At 45.4% G+C, this 15,429-nt stretch overlaps 1 protein-coding gene across 1 annotated transcript; it reads left to right on the top strand.

The window, feature by feature from the left end:
• Positions 1 to 3,602: 3,602 nt before the first annotated feature.
• Positions 3,603 to 13,865, top strand: LOC104165559 (kinesin-like protein KIF26B; the record flags this gene model as incomplete). Its single annotated transcript, XM_009705215.1, has 2 exons — positions 3,603 to 3,704; positions 13,332 to 13,865. Coding segments are annotated over exons 1-2 (636 nt in total), but the record flags the coding sequence as incomplete, so codon positions are not given.
• Positions 13,866 to 15,429: the final 1,564 nt, after the last annotated feature.

The raw sequence follows: 15,429 nt of genomic DNA, 5'->3' as shown, positions 1-15,429 counted from the left end.
GCTTCGCGCCGCCGTGCTTTGTTAAGCTAGCCTAAAGCCACAGCGGCACCTTTAATCACTGCTGGTCTGCTCGGACTCCTCCTGCCCTTCCGCTCCCTCTGTCCCCATCTCAGTGCGGCCCTTCTGCTACAGCATTAGCAATAACGAGGTTTGGTGCTAATTCCAACACCCTGTGCTCCCTAGCCCGTGCCCCATCTGCTGCAGAGCAGAGCAAAGCAATCTCTGAAGGAACTGTCCAGGTCTGTGTGAACTGGAAGGAGCAGAGATAGGCATGAGAGGTGAATAGAGACTAATATTAAATTTAATGAGACCTAGACTCTGGAAATGAACCTAAAGAAAAAATAAGGTAATGCAGTGTAGGAGAGCTTTCTGTCTCACAACTGAAGGTGGATTTCTTTACTCTTTTCTTTCTGGATATGTAGCTTTCAGCTACCAGACAAAAATAAACTTAAACCAGTACAGTAACAACTCCTTGTTCCTCCCTTGCCCACACTGTTTTCCTTGAAGCATCTTTCCAGAATGATACTGACATTAGTGTGTGTTTGGTTTTTTTTAACGTCTAAATCCAGATGTCAGCTTGTCTGTCAATAAATTACAAAGAGTAGATTTTTTTTTTCAGGTTGCATAAATTATGCAGGTATGTAGATTCTATAACATGTTTACTTAATCAGTGGTTGCTGAAATTCTTACAGGTTGTTTTAAGAGGCCACTGGGTTACTCTTACTGATCGTAAATAATTTTGTTTTCTTAAACTGGGTTTGATTTCTGGATCTGTAGAGCTGAATCAGTAGCAGAGAACCTGAAACCCGAGTTTATGGCGGGTTGTTCTGTAGATTGATTGCACGAGGTGCGCTTGGGTGGAGGGAGAGCGTGGGTCGCCATACCTACTGTGTGTCGGGGCAGTGCCGCAATGGCAGCGGCCACCTCTAGAACGAATAGCGTCGTCCTTTTGGATGCTGTTCCCATTTCCCTAGTGACTCTGCTGTGACTGGGTACACGAGGAGCCCTGTATTAGTCTGAAGTTATGATCAGTGTCTTTAGTCTTTACAGAGGTTGGAAATCCATTCTCCTCTCCACTGGTTAGAGAGCTTTTCAGCTGATGCTGTAACCCGAGGAACCTTGTATTTTGGTTTGAGGCTAGATAATGTTACCAGGCTCTACTGGAAGCTTTTTCTCCCCTCTCCTGTTTGTGTGGGTTTGTGTGTTTTGTGTGTTTTTTTTTTTTCTTCTCCTTTTTCTGCGTGGCTCACTTGGGGACTATTTGGGAAAAGATTTGTAATCTTAGCCTTCATCAGACCACACAAGTCAAGAGGCTGATCCCCTCTTGAGCTTGTCAGCAGCCAGCTCATTCAGGACAGGCCGTGAGCTGTGGTGAGAGTGGGGGAGGCAGGTTTTTAGCCCACACTTGTAGATCGGTGTCACGGGGGGCCAGCAACACCAGGCTGTTTGGCAGCAAGGGCTCATTATGTGCCTGTCCCCTGTGGTCCCACAGCAAGGGCTCGAGGCTTCTGTTCGCCGGGAATGGATGTGGGGAGGGGAGCGCTTGGCCTCCTTCGGCTCTGAATGCTTTCATTGAGACCTTGGTGAGAACGCTTTCCAACTGAGCCCTGCCGCCGCCTCCGCTGTTTGAGTTGCTGGGGATTTTGTGAGGGTGAGGAGGATGGGACGCAGGCTGCGAGGCTGTGGCAGCCTGGGCTCGCACAGTGGGAGTGCTTTCAAACAAACCCAGTGGTCCTGAACTGAAGCAATGCCTACTTTTTGAGTTTGGGATGTTCTTTTTTAATAGACGATGACAACAAAAGAGGTTATTAGCTGTACTCCAAAGCTCCCCTAATGACGCAAATCTGACTGTAAAGCTATGTATTGAAACAGGGCATTTACTGGCCTGGAGAAGTGCAGTGGTAGATGTTAAGACCATGTTGCTCGCTCCTGACTGTAAGCGTTCAGAAGCAGCGGTGTTCCCAGGGGACTGACCCAGGCCCACAGAACTGTATTGTGATCTACACCGACTTCACTTGGCTTCAGGTCCATGGAGGTTTCTGCTATACCCACGTCACCTGGAGCCTGGCTGCCAAGTGACCCATCAGCCCAAGCCAGTACCTTCCCTCGGAGAGGCCTTGCATCACGCAGCAGTGTCGGCCCGGGTCAGTGCTGGTGTGGCGGGTACCGAGGAGCAGCCAAAAGCAGGTCCTTGGCATCTGCAAAAGCCACAGCGAGCGGGGTCAGAGCTCTCTTCTTCTCACATGAAGCCACACTCAGCAGCCTGACAGCTTCCATCCTGACCACAGCTCCTTATCTTCCCCGTGCATTTTCCTGCACTCACCAGTCCCTCAAACCCAGTCTGTCACCTGCCCTTGGCCCAGGGTACCAAATCCTGTGCAATCCCTGCCTCGGCAGATGCAGAGTCTGCTGCACTGGAGCCGAAGCTTATGCTAAGTATACAGGTTAGTTTATGGTTTGTGTAGGAAGTCACACGCAGACACGGTTAATGAAACTGAGCAGGTAGGTTTGCAGCAGAGTTAAGAGAAAAAGGCTGTGTGTTACAGGTTTGTCCCAGCACACGTTCTACCGCTTGGGCTGTGTGGGCACCGCTGGAGTGCAGCTGCCCCAAGGCTGGAGAGCAGAGCTTTGCCTGGGAAAAGGTGTCCCATGCACTGCCGTTTATCCTCGTGGTGGACGCGACACAGTCCTGACGGTGTCGTGCTGTTCCCCCTGACAGCTGGCAGATTCTTGTTACTTTCATTAGGTTTTTCAGGATCTTGTTTTTTCTTCTTCCTCTCCTTTGCATACCCCAAGTATTTATACCGTGCTAACCAAACATAAGCTGATCTTGCAACTGGAGTGGGAACTTGCAAATGACTTTGCTCCTGAAATTATTCCCAGCTGAGAAGCTGCGGTGTGCTCCTGCTTCCTGCCCCGTACAGGAGGTACAACAAATGTTCTTTCATGGCTGCTCTGATGCCCTTAGAGGTCTTTGGCTGCATGGGGCTGGGGGCACTCAGCACCTCTAAGGTAAAGATTTGAACTTTTGTGGTGCATTTTTGTTTGTTTTCATATGTCTGTAATATTTTTGTACAAGCATAAAAATGGTATCAATATATCTGAATTATTGTACCTGAGAAAAGCGTAGAATATTGGGGCATCAGAAGTGATAAAATTCTAGGGAGAGAAGTGTATTTACATACACAAATTTCACTTCCAAAGAAAAGTCTTTGATATGTTACATCTCATTTTAGGGGTTCCAGGGATCACAAGCAATAATTACAAATGATTCCATGCGCACAAAAGAAATTAAACAAATCCATAATTAGACAATTTGATAATTACATCATTAAAAAGCTCTTAATATAACCGTGTTAATGGAAACGGCTCTAAATACAAAAGTGTATCTGGTTACCACCTGGTATTACATCAAAGCTGAGGAGCTTTCACAAGCAAACGTAACCTACCCTGGGATAATGTCAAACTGTTAGAATAAAATTTCGGAGGGTTGTGCTGGGATTTTTCTCTTCTCAGTTCACATTATGAATGAAAACAAAGCCAAGTGCTGATAAAAATAACAACTAATGTCATGCCCATCCCAAGTGGTAAGTAGGGTGTCGATGACGGTGGGAGTAGGGCAGAGTGCGAGGCGGGGTGTCAGAGGGGCAGGGCTGAAGGCGCTCTCCTGGCTTTGGGAGCTCTGCCCCGAGAGCGAACGCCTGGTGAGCCCACGGCGGGACCGCATGGGGCTGCGAGGGAGCCTGGGCGTTGTCTTGCCGGCAGGAAAGGAACAGGATGGTGGTGCTTTTCCCTCTTGGAGGAAAAAAAGGGGATTTCCAAGAGACCGAGTCACTGAAAAGTAGTCTGATTTTGGATGCGATGGGAGTTTGAAGAATTCTGAGGCGGGAGCAGGCAGAGCAGCCCTTTTGTGGGTGAATGGCTTGGAGCGAGGAGGAGGCGGTAAATGGTAACGGGCCAAATGTTACTGCAGTGAAAGGATTTAGCAGATGGAAGTGAGACTGTGAGAGCCTGTACGGCTAGACGGCAGGGGACATCAGCTGCCCGGGGAGCAAGTGGCTGTCGGGACCTGGTGCCTGGCTACGACTGAAGGCAGCAGCCTGCTGCAGGCCTGGTATGTGTCAAGGAAGATGTTTCAGATGGGTGCTGTCAAACCCCAGAGCTGCTTACAGGATGCTCTTGTACAACTTCTGTCCACTGAAAGCGCAAAGTCTTTTGGGAAAGCAGGGTGGCGTACAACACATTAATAGAGATGTTGTGATCTTCCTTCTAGGTCAGCAATTTCCTGCCTTTGCTGACCCCATCAGTAGACCTTCAAATTATTTGTATCAGAAATCAGTTGGACAAAAAAATAATCCTTTCATAGATCATTGCCTTGATTTGTCCTCTCCCCTTCCTTCGCCCCCCCTAATTTGCACCATCAGCTTCAGGTAGGTATCTCATCTTCTCCGTGTGCAACCTCAGGGGTTCACAGGGATCTGGGACTGTTCTCCACGGCCTTGACTAACCTGCCAGCTTTTGCGCTGCCCACTTGCTTGATCCTGGGGGCGTTAGGATGAAGGAAATGGCTCCTCAAGAAGACATGTAACAGCTCTGCAGATGTTGAGGTGTGTGTTCTTTAGTTCAGTCGGGATAAAAAGGTGGTGGAAATCCCCAGTCAATACTAGCGTGAGATGTGACTGCTGCTGAGTGGTAAGAGCCGGTTTGGATGCAGCTTGGAACACTCTGCGTGTGCAAAGACTGGAGAATCTGTGCAGAGGGGAGACTCACTCCTATTTCCAAATTACATGTTTTTAGCAATGTTGTCTGTCTAATGCAAAACGGAAACACAGAAAAGAGGCACATATGTTTCAGTTTTTCATGTGCCTCTGACTGTGAACGTGCATGGGAGAGACTTCATTCTTACTGTGAAGTGACTGTTGTCTTTGTCATATACTTTGCCGGTGGTTAAGAAGAAAATTAATTCTCTGTCTCCTAGATGGCACACAGATAAGCTCCATCTGGTTTGAATAAAGTGGGCAGGATTTTACTTCTACTTGCAGTTTTGCGAAGATTAAGATTACTTGGGTTGCCTGGTGTTTTCATATTCAAGGATATGAAAAAAAGTAAGCTTAAAGTGGGAATTTCAAGTGGCTTTGTTAAACTGCACTAAAACTCTTCAAGCTTTAACAGACCATAATTAGTGCTGTATTAAGGCGTGCAATGCTCTAATTCTAGTCAATCCATATCCTTGACCTTCCCAACTCCGCTGCAGTCAAGCTGGCAGAAAAGAAACTAGAGAAGAGACCCTGAATAAGTGTTGCTTGAGGAGAGCATACCCAAGCTGAACGAAAGGAAGCCTAGTTGAACCAGGTTGGAGCCTCAGTGTGAACTGGAGACATTGGTAAAATTGCTTCCAAAAGCTGACTGAATAAAACCAAAAAAAAACCCAAAAGGAAGATCAGATATGCAAAGGCAAAGCTCTTTACATATTGTAAAAGCCACCAATAACCTGTATCAATCTATTGATTTTGTTTTTTCTTTTTTTTTCCCCCTCCAAAACAGTGATCTTGCATGCACTTTAAAGATACTGCTGTTTCTTAGAGTGGAGAGAAAAGCATGGGTGAGCATGCAGAAATGGTTTAAAAAAACAGGATACAAAAGTAAGCTGAGTAGGACAGAAATTTTTTGATCCTCCGATGCATGTCAGTTATAGAAGTGCTGAAGCTGAACAGATTTGACAAAAAAAGTTATATACTGAATAACTCCTTTGAGAAGGCTAAGATGTGAAATAAAAACCAATAATTTTTCCAACTGTTCTTTGCCTAAAGTAAAAGGAATGCGATTCTCATGTTTGAAAATCAGTTACAAGAGGTTTCAGCTTGCTACAAACCCTTTTAAAAATCAGGAGAGCAGTTAAGTATGCAGGTGTCACACATACTGTCCTGACCTTCACATGTGTGATGTTTAGTCGCCATTCTTCAGGTAGGACAGCTGTTTGAGAAGTCACCGGTTACGGTGTCAGTAGTAGCGCAGTGCTGGCATTCGTCAAAGAACTGTAATGCTCTTCTCACAGGAAAAGCAAACTAAACTTTGCAAATGTGGAGGTGTCAGAACAGCACTTGCTACTGTAGCCTGGTTACTCAAAGAGGTTTAAGTGATCTATTGATTTGATGTTTATCAAAGTTTGGAATAATGGCATTGAAAGAATCAGAGAAAAAGTAGTGTCACTCCAGTATTTTAACGGGTCTGGCCCATGTAATCATAGTTCAGTCATGCTTCATGCTTATCCTGGATGGGTTTGAAAGGCTGGGTAACAGGATATCAACAGTAAAGAACCATGTCTTTGTGAATGGCGATTGGAAGGGTTTTATGAAAAAAAAGGTATCATCACATTTGCCACTATGGTGAGGAGTGAGACTAAACATTTGCTTGATAAAGCTAACAGCTCGTAAACTCTTGAAAGCGTTTAATCCTAACAGTAGTTAGGTCAAATTTGTAGCTGTCCCCCAGCCAAGTGAAGAGGCAGCAATAGCAATGGAGTTCTGTGGGGTGACTGGAAACTTGAGCAAAAACGCATCTGCGATTGTATCCAGGTTGCGTGCGTGACACACGCCTGCTTATAGCGATAATGCCGAAAAGTACCGGGGGTCACGGTGAACCATCAGTTGAACACAAGCTCGTAGTGTGCTCTGGTGGCTAAGCAAGCAAATGCAATCCTTCAACATCCAGGCGGGAAAATACAAAACGAGGAGGAAAGAATGGAGCTGCTGCTTTTTCCAGCACAAGTGACGAAGCTTCTGCAGTTCTGAGTTTGTTTCTGTTCTTTGTGCTATAAAAAGGGTGCTGACACATTCTGCCCCTTCGGCAGCAGCTGCGTTTGTCTACCGCATAGCTGTAGAAGCGGCTTCCCTCCAGGACACACCGTGCGTGCTGTGGCCACGGCTTCAGTCTGGGCTGCAGAGCTCTAGACGACCCTGTAGCAGAGCTCAGTAGGCAAGGCTTGCGTTTGCACCACTGCATGTGTATTTAGATTTTCCTGCTGCTATTTCATCTCCTCTTCCCAACCCAATTAAAAATCTGGCTGCTGCCTTGCTATCAAATGCTAACACAAACACCTGTGTGCCAGATGTGTACAACTGTAAGTCCCTCAGTGCTGATCCATCACCAGAGCCATAAGCCAATCCATGGAGCAATTAGAAAACACTTCTTGTTTTCCCCCTTCTTCTATCCCTCCTCCCCATTTTTAATCCTCCTGTTTTTCCAGGCTTTTCTCTCTCCTGCATCCTGCTGCTGCAAGTTTGTAAGGTGAGCCTTGCTCAGACGTTCTGTCTCTTTCAGATAAGAAAACAGAGAGCCTAAACTGAAGGAGCACATTTTTCTGGCTGCACAGAGGCTGCTTTATACTGACAAATGTTAAATTGTAAAAGTCCAAATGTCAGTAGTATCTACCAGCTCAAGAAAAACACCTTGAAAACAGTAATGTTGGGAGGGCTACAGCAGACAGGATTAAGGTTTGATTTTTCCTGCCCGTCCCCCCCCGGCTCTCTGAAAAGAACTGGTCCCCGAGATGTGTTCTGGGGACCTGACCGTAGGATGGGGAGCACTCTCATGGCTCAAGTCAGCAGCAGAAAGCAGTTCGTCAGGTTTGGGGGACAAAAATTAATAGGTAAAGTGGTGGGATGTGATGAGACTGCAGAGGTTTTGACTGCCGTTGGTAGGACAGTCTCTTTACAAGGGCTTGCTGGAGGTGGGCTGGTGTAACAGGTCTCTTTCTTACTGCGCTCTGCTCTCCTCATTGCCTCTCTCCTTTTGCCCAAGTTCCCTGCTCAGAGCTCTCCGCTTCAGGATTGCCTCCTCTCTCCTCTCCCCGCTGTGTGGTAGCAGGGCCTGTGGGGGGCTGTTTCTGCTGGGGAAAGAGGGGGACGAGAGGGAATATGTTCTCCTTTTCTAGCAGAGGAGATGAGCCAGTTCCATTTGCTGAGCTGGGAGCAGTACCGGACGGCTGCGTGAAGAAGCCGTGTGGGGCGAGGGCAGCCCGCTGACAGAGGGGGGACGGCCGTGCGGCCTTGCCCCGAGAAGGTGCCTGCTGCTGTGTGCAGAGCAACAGAAAAAGGGAGCTCACCTCCCTGCCCCGTGGCCTTGGCTCTTGGGCAACTTTGGCTTTTACTTACCAAACGCTGCTTGTGCCGGCAGAGACCCTGCCACCTTGGGTAATTCAGATGATTCGGTCTTTACTTAGCAAAGCTGAGTGATTGTTATCCAGGGGTCCCCAGCTCAGTCTGATGGTACAGTGCTACTAACTTACAGTCATCGTGTGTATCCCGTCACGCTTCTTTGAGGAAAGCCTCCCATTGACTTCAGTTTGTTTGAACATACTTTTGCCTTAATGGAAGTGGTGCCATTGTCACAGTGAGGAGCTGTTTTTCGGCTGCTGGGGCTCTGGAGTGCTGAAAACAGCAAATCTCTGAAATGTAGCCTAGAAGATGATAGGGTACGTTTAAGTGAGGGTGCAGAGTCACTTGGAAAATAGCCCAAGTGCCTCTGGATAGTGACTTTCTTGGGCTGGAAAGCTCACCCTCAAGAGAGAAAGGAAAACAGAGGAGATTTCCCAACTCCCCACCCCCCCATCCCCCCCAACCAGAGACCAACCGTGGACTAACAGGATTGTGTTTATAGCAGAGATGTTTGCACGGTCATGGAAAAACATGTGTTTTTTATCAAGGTTAAGGCTTCCCTGTTGCTAATGTTTCTTAATTAGTTCTTTTGCTCCCTGCCTGCGGAGAGTGAGAGTCTGGAAAACACACTTCTTCCTAGGCAGAACTTTGATCATTGCTTTCCCTTCCTTCTCCCCTCACCTTGTGAGATGGATTACTTACCAGCAGTCATTGCTGCCTGGGCCCTTTTGGAAGCAAAAGAACTCCATGAGTCTTCTGTGAGCATCTTCAAGTGGAATCTGACCTCTGTGATTTAGTTAGTATTGACTGCTTTGTTCTTCCCTGAAGAGCAATGAATAATATTGGTGTTGAAGAATGCAATTCGATAAGAAGGTCTTGAGATCCATTGTATCGTTGAGTTTTCTCTGAGGTAGAATAATGACAGAGGGTTACAACATCTAACTTGTGTAGGCTGTAGTTGATGAAATCAAATACAGTTATGCACAAAATCTTAGAGAGTATGTCCTATAGTAGTGTCTGCCCACTATATGTTTATGAAAAAAGCAGTATGCATATGAGGCGTTTGTATACGAATCTATGGTCAGCTAGGTTCCGTGTAACGTATAAATGTGCAAATTGCTCATCCTATTTCTTGCCCGCCTCTCCGTCCATGAGTTGAGCTCTGCCTGCCTTTATCAGGTGTCCTTGTGAGCTCGTGTAAATGTATGTGTGAAACACTGCGCTTCGTGCTGAAAGCGGTTGTTCGCCGCCTCTGTGGAGGAAGATGGGCACCAAGCTGGGTAGCAGGAAGGGAGGGATTATGCTCTGTAGTCTGCTTTCTTAGTGATGGAGTTAAAATGTCACGAACACTATCCCCCAAGGTACAGGTTTAGGAAGGGAGATGAAAGAGAGGAGGATGCTGCTTTGTTACCTTACAGGGTCATACAGCGGTGCCCTTCTCCTCCAGGAGGTCAGGACTGTGTTTGCCCTGGTACGGGCATCTGTGTGCGTCCGTGTTTCTTAACTAGCGCCTGGTCGCTGGGTATGTTTTCACTGGGTAAAGCAAGAGTTCCTCGGCGTACCTGTCTGATGGGTCTTCAGAAACCAAAACTTCCTTCCCTTTTCTGTCTCTCCCATGTGGGTTTTTAGCACAGGACCAAAGATGAGGGTTTAATTACTAGTTGGTTACAGTGGAGAAGATAAACAAGTAAACATAGCTGGAACTGGTGTTAACTTGAGCTTGAAAACTCAAAGGCAATGTGGAAGGGCTCCTTGCAACTAAGCTCAGCGTGCACTCTGCTTAGTTCACTGCTTGCCTTGTGCATTTATGCTATCGTCTGTGTTGTGACGGATCTCCTGAAGCTTTCAGACCTCTTACATGCCTTCATTTGTTTATTATGGGAATAGGAGTTTATAGTAATGCTGTTTATACTAAAGATGGGTGAACCATTACAGCAATAAGAGAAACCATCATGAACCTTTGCCCTGAACTCAAACCAAACTATTTTGTGATTTTTGAAGTTCTGTTTCAGTTTTCAGCGTCACTGTACTTTGTTCTGTCAGGACTGGAAATGAATGCCAAAATATAAATGGTATTTCCAGTGTCGACCTCAGATTTTTACAAGCAACTCAGCTCTCATGCCAGCGAGTGTGGAGTTTCTTAGACCTCACAAGTTTCGGTAGTGAGTATAACCTTTCCAACTCCCCTGCTTAGTGCACCTAGCTCAAAGCGCTTATCCGCTGAGGCTTTCCCATCACCGTTTCATACCGGACAAGATACTGTCATATGCCTATGGGAGAAGATGCTGTTTATGGAACTAATAAACATTCCTGGGGGAACGTGTGCAGCTGATAGCTTGCAGATGAAATGCTGAAACAGAAAGTGCTGCCTGGCTGCCTTTCCCTGCCCTTCAAGCAAGGCCGTAGTGAGTGTCCCCTTTGACCTCTGTTCTGCTAAATGTGTTGCAAGCCTGTCAGCCGATTCTTCTGTGAAACTATAGTGGAGCTGCCCAGTGCAGAACACGAAAGTAAACTCTCTTTTAGGCTCTATCAGTTTTGTTTTGAGAACAAAATTTGACTAATGTGTTTCTGGAACCTGAGTTTCTCCAAATTTATTTGCTGCCCTGTAGGCTTCTTGGTTTCATATTCCAGACGTGGATCCAGTGTTGAGCTATCGATCGAGCAAGAGTCTGATAGATTAGTAGGGCCAGTCTTGGGAGTAATTGATTCAGGCTGTGCCTGTTTTCCTCCTTTCTGCTCCTGAGGAGGAACAGTCTTCCCTCTTCTCTCCCCTCCCTCCTTCCCTCTGTTTATTGTTGTATCAGAGAATGATCTGATGTTTGTTTTAACACTGAGATGAAGCTCAATTCACTGCTGTCCAGCACTCTTTAAAGCTGGTGTGCTACTTGAATATTTATGTCATGCTGACATGTGCTTACTTTAAAGAAGGCTTTATTTCCTTGGAATATTTATCATAGTATCCAGGAATTTCCATGCTGAACTGCGGCTGGATCTGAATGTTGTGTATAATTACCTGGGTTCCAGCCCCGTTGCCTAAGGGAAGTTAACTTTCAAAGAACAACAGCTAGCTCTGTGGCACTAGCTAGCTGGAGGAAGGAGCTGTCAAGGATTTTTTCCTAGACGGACGTGGAGCGGCCCGGAGAGAAGACCTGCACCTCACTTCAGCTATATAGGTAGCTTTGTCTAGCTCATTGCGGGAAAAGTAGAGTCCTTTCCCTGCAAACCTGGCATCATGGATGGGGTGCCTATATCTGATGTGATCTCTTGACCCAGTTATGGTCTGGGATGGAAAATAAGATTTGACATCTTGTGCATCCTGTTTTTTCCCCCTGATTTCCACCGGTCCCCTTGCCGAGGGCTGAGGGGGGAGGGTTGGTGCAGAATCCAGTTTCTGCCTTTCTGGCACACTTTGATGCTCTGACCCCCTTTGTGCACAGAATAGAAATGACCAGCTTGAGGCTCGATCAGATCGCAGCCTCCTGTTGTTTCCCATCAGCTCGTATGACTCTCTTGGGCTGCTGGGGCTGGAACTGTGCTTTTGCTGCTGTGCATAAAGAGGCACCGTGATTTATGAATCAATTAATCACTGCGTGCTGAGGAACTGTTCATGGTAGTTAAACAGTGAAAATAAAATGCTTGACTATATAATAAAGACGGATCATAATGAATATGACCCTCTACCAATGAATTCTCTCCCTTCCTATATTGTACCCCCTACCCATTCTTTCTGAGCACAGCCAAACTATCGAGATGTGAAATTTGTCTATCTTGGATGGCATGGGGTTCATCAAATTACTTGATAAGGGTGGTGTCTATTTGTGTGTCTTCCCCCCACAACCTCTTCCAGTCTGATTTCAGTTTGCTGCTAAAGCTGATAAACCCACAAAGACAAAGGCAGCGGGAGGAAGATTCTGATACTACTGATTGTGAATTTTTTTGAGTAGTCATAAGAAAATCCACCAATAAGTCTCTAAAACTTGAGGGGAAGGTGAAGTCTGCCTTGCCTGGTCTGTAAAACCACAAACATGTGGTGTAAAATTGTCAAGAAATATTTCCATCACATAACTGTCACTGTTTGCTCTGCGTAACACAGACGTCATTGCTGTGCGTTTCTAAAACTGCATGATACCGTAAGAACTAGGCGAGTTTGGGGAGAAGCCCCTGCTAAGACTGCTGCTTGGCTTCACAACTTACTGAAGCACTTTGCAATTTAGGCTCACGTTCGATGCCTGTAGTCAGGTCCGGGTGGCGTATTGCTCTGTGGAGAGCACCACTGACATTCAAAGCCCACCCATGAGGTAAGGATGTGAGGCAAGAGGCTTTGAACCTGATCGTGTGGTTTTGCACCAAAACTGTGTTTTCCAGGAAGAAAATTATTCTCTACAAATTCTTGACCCTATACTTGTTCTATTTTCTAAATAAAATTATTGTTTTATTTTCCATTATCAGCAGATATCCAAAATAGTGGTAGAACGTTTCATTAACAGAAAAGTGTGGTGTTTTTTGTTTGTGTGTTTGGTTTTTTTTTTTTTTTTCCTGGCTGAAAAGTGTATTCTTGGTAAATGAAATGCTGAAAAGCTCTTGACTTTATCAAATACCCATCCGTTTTGAATTCTGAAAAGGATTTTGGGAGAGTGATAGTACTTCTGTTTTTTTCTTATTTTTTTTTTCTTCTTTACAGGCAGACTTTGAAATTTTACATTTTTGTTGCAGAGTATTCCCTGAATTTTCTGAGTACCTAAAGCTGGCATTGATGAGTAGATAGACTTGTGAACCTAGCTACAAGCCCACTGGTTTTAGCAGAGTGGCTCTTGATCTCACCTGTGTAACTAAGAGTAGATTTCATTCAAGCCAGAAATTACGTGCAGTGGTGTGAAGCAGGTTAATTCATTCTCTCTGCCGTGCGTTGAAGCTTGCAGTGGAATTATAATATTTTCCGCTTATCAGTAAAAGTAAAAGAACTTTTTCTTTCCAACACAATCTAGTTTTTAATTTTTGTTCAGCTCTGCTGCTGGCATATGTTGACTGTATCTAATGGCCTTTGTTTGTTTGCATTCTAAGCTTATCTCATAAATTGGCTTTTGAAATGCACAGTCAGCAGTAATAATATTTCACTGTGGTGACCATAGTTAAATGTTTCTCTCCCGTCCCCCCCCTCCCTTCTCTGATTTTTAGGACCCGGGTTTCTCGTCGGTGATTCATGACAAGCTCCAGGTTCCCAATACCATTCGTAAGGCATGGAACGAGAAGGACAACAGATGTGACGTTTGTGCCACACACCTGAACCAGCTGAAGCAAGAGGCCATTCAGATGGTGCTGACCTTAGAGCAAGCTGCCAACTCGGAACATTACGATGCCTCGCCAGGCTCTCCCCCACCGCTCTCCAATATCCCCACGTTAGTCAGTCCCCGGCACATGGGCAGCCTGCAGCCCAGGGACTGGGCGTACATGCCTGCTCCTTATGCTACATCAAATTATACGGGCTTTGTTGCCAACAAACACGGTGGAAAACCCAACAGTCTAGGAATTGTCAATGGGGTGGAGAAGAAAAATGGCTCTCCTGGACACCAAGCCAAGGTCAGCTTTCAAATGGCCACCAGCCCCAGCAACGGTAATGTTCTCAACTCCGTGGCTATCCAGGCTCATCAGTACCTTGACGGCACCTGGTCTTTGTCAAGAACGAATGGTGTCACACTATATCCCTACCAAGTAAGTGTCTTAAAATAACAAAACATGTTTGTTTTCTTCCCATTGAAGCTTGCGTGGGTGTGCTAACACTGCTTGGTCCTGTCGGGTAGGAGTAGAACCGTTCATATAGTGAGCACCAGAACAAGGAGAGCTATAAATTCCTGTTTCCCTGATAGGGGATTGAGTTGGAGGAGACACAGATCACAACCAGTATTAATTAGAACACCTTTTATTAATTCAGCTGTTTATTAATAATAGAACCAACCTGTTGTTTCTAATAGCAGATAACAATTCATACAGTTTATGCAATTATTCCCTCACACAGTTTTCACTCACTCATGCTCTTAATACTTGGTGGGAGCAACGGCTGGGAGCCAGCCACGTGTGCTTACTCACAGGTGGAAAGCGGCACTAGTGCACCAGTGACTTCTGGGTTGGTGTTCAGGAAGTACCCAGAAGGTCCTTTGGTTCATCATGTCTGCCTACGATCCTATAGTCTTTGTCTATATATAGCAGGCACTACCTTCATTGATGTGTCCTGCGTTACAATCTCATTGATGCTGGTGTGTGCTGGTGGCCTTCTGGAGATTCAGCTGATTCTTGGTGTTTTGGTTTTTCATCAGTTCTTATGGATTCAACAGATTCACTAGTCTCCAGAGCTTAGTGGTCCTGGGGAGACTTTCATGTACTCCTCAGCACGTTCTTTTCCTCCTCTTTGGCCTGCCGTTTTCCAGTGCGCCACACCCATAGGTACCCGTAGGACCCACCCACAGGAGCTGGCACAGAAGGGGCTTTTACAACAGGCGGTAGGCTTCCCGATGCACGGAGCTGTGGGTGCTGGGATTTTCAGAGTGCCCAAGCACTTGCAGATTGCGACATAAGCCTGTTCTTTCTGAGTTCTCCCAGCCATCCCTGTTGGCTTCCTTAAGCATGTAAACATCTTTGGAAGCTGGTCTTTCTACTAAGTTATGAACAGATTGCAAGATAGATCCCTAAATTAATATTAAACACTTATCAGTATCAGTAACTGATATTGCAACTAGAAAAAACCGATGTTATTGATAAGCATTAAGATATTGTAACGCACCAAAGGCAACTTGGTAAAACCAGAAGTGAACTACAGTTATTTTATCTGGAAAATATGTGACTTTATAGTTTTGTGGATTTATGCTCTAGTGAACCTGAATCACATTTGGGCAGGTCAGTATGTGATCATAGTTTGATCTAAGAAAAGAAAAATAAAAATCTGATCTAAGTTTGACCTAAGGAAAAAAACTAAACAAAGATGACAGATTAAGAAAACGGAATCATTATTATTTGTATTAGGAAAATCAGTTCAGTTTTATTACAGTTACAATCTTTTAGGTTCCTCTTCTATGAAAATGTGGTTTTTGTTTACTTTTTAATAATGTTCATGGTTCCTAGATTGTTCATTTTGTCTTAAAAATATTCACTAAGGAGACTCTAATACTCAGAACTTTTCAGACTGATCCTGTAGTTTGGCTCCAGTTAGATCAAGGACTGTTCTGTAGCATTTTCCTCTCCTTTCAATAACCTTGAAATAGAAAATATTGCACTGCCCCTC

The sequence above is a fragment of the Cariama cristata genome, unplaced genomic scaffold (assembly GCF_000690535.1).
Source record: "Cariama cristata isolate BGI_N322 unplaced genomic scaffold, ASM69053v1 scaffold15738, whole genome shotgun sequence".
Taxonomy (NCBI): domain Eukaryota; kingdom Metazoa; phylum Chordata; class Aves; order Cariamiformes; family Cariamidae; genus Cariama; species Cariama cristata.
Note: the sequence above shows the minus strand (reverse complement) of the source record. Positions and strands in the feature narration are given on the sequence as shown.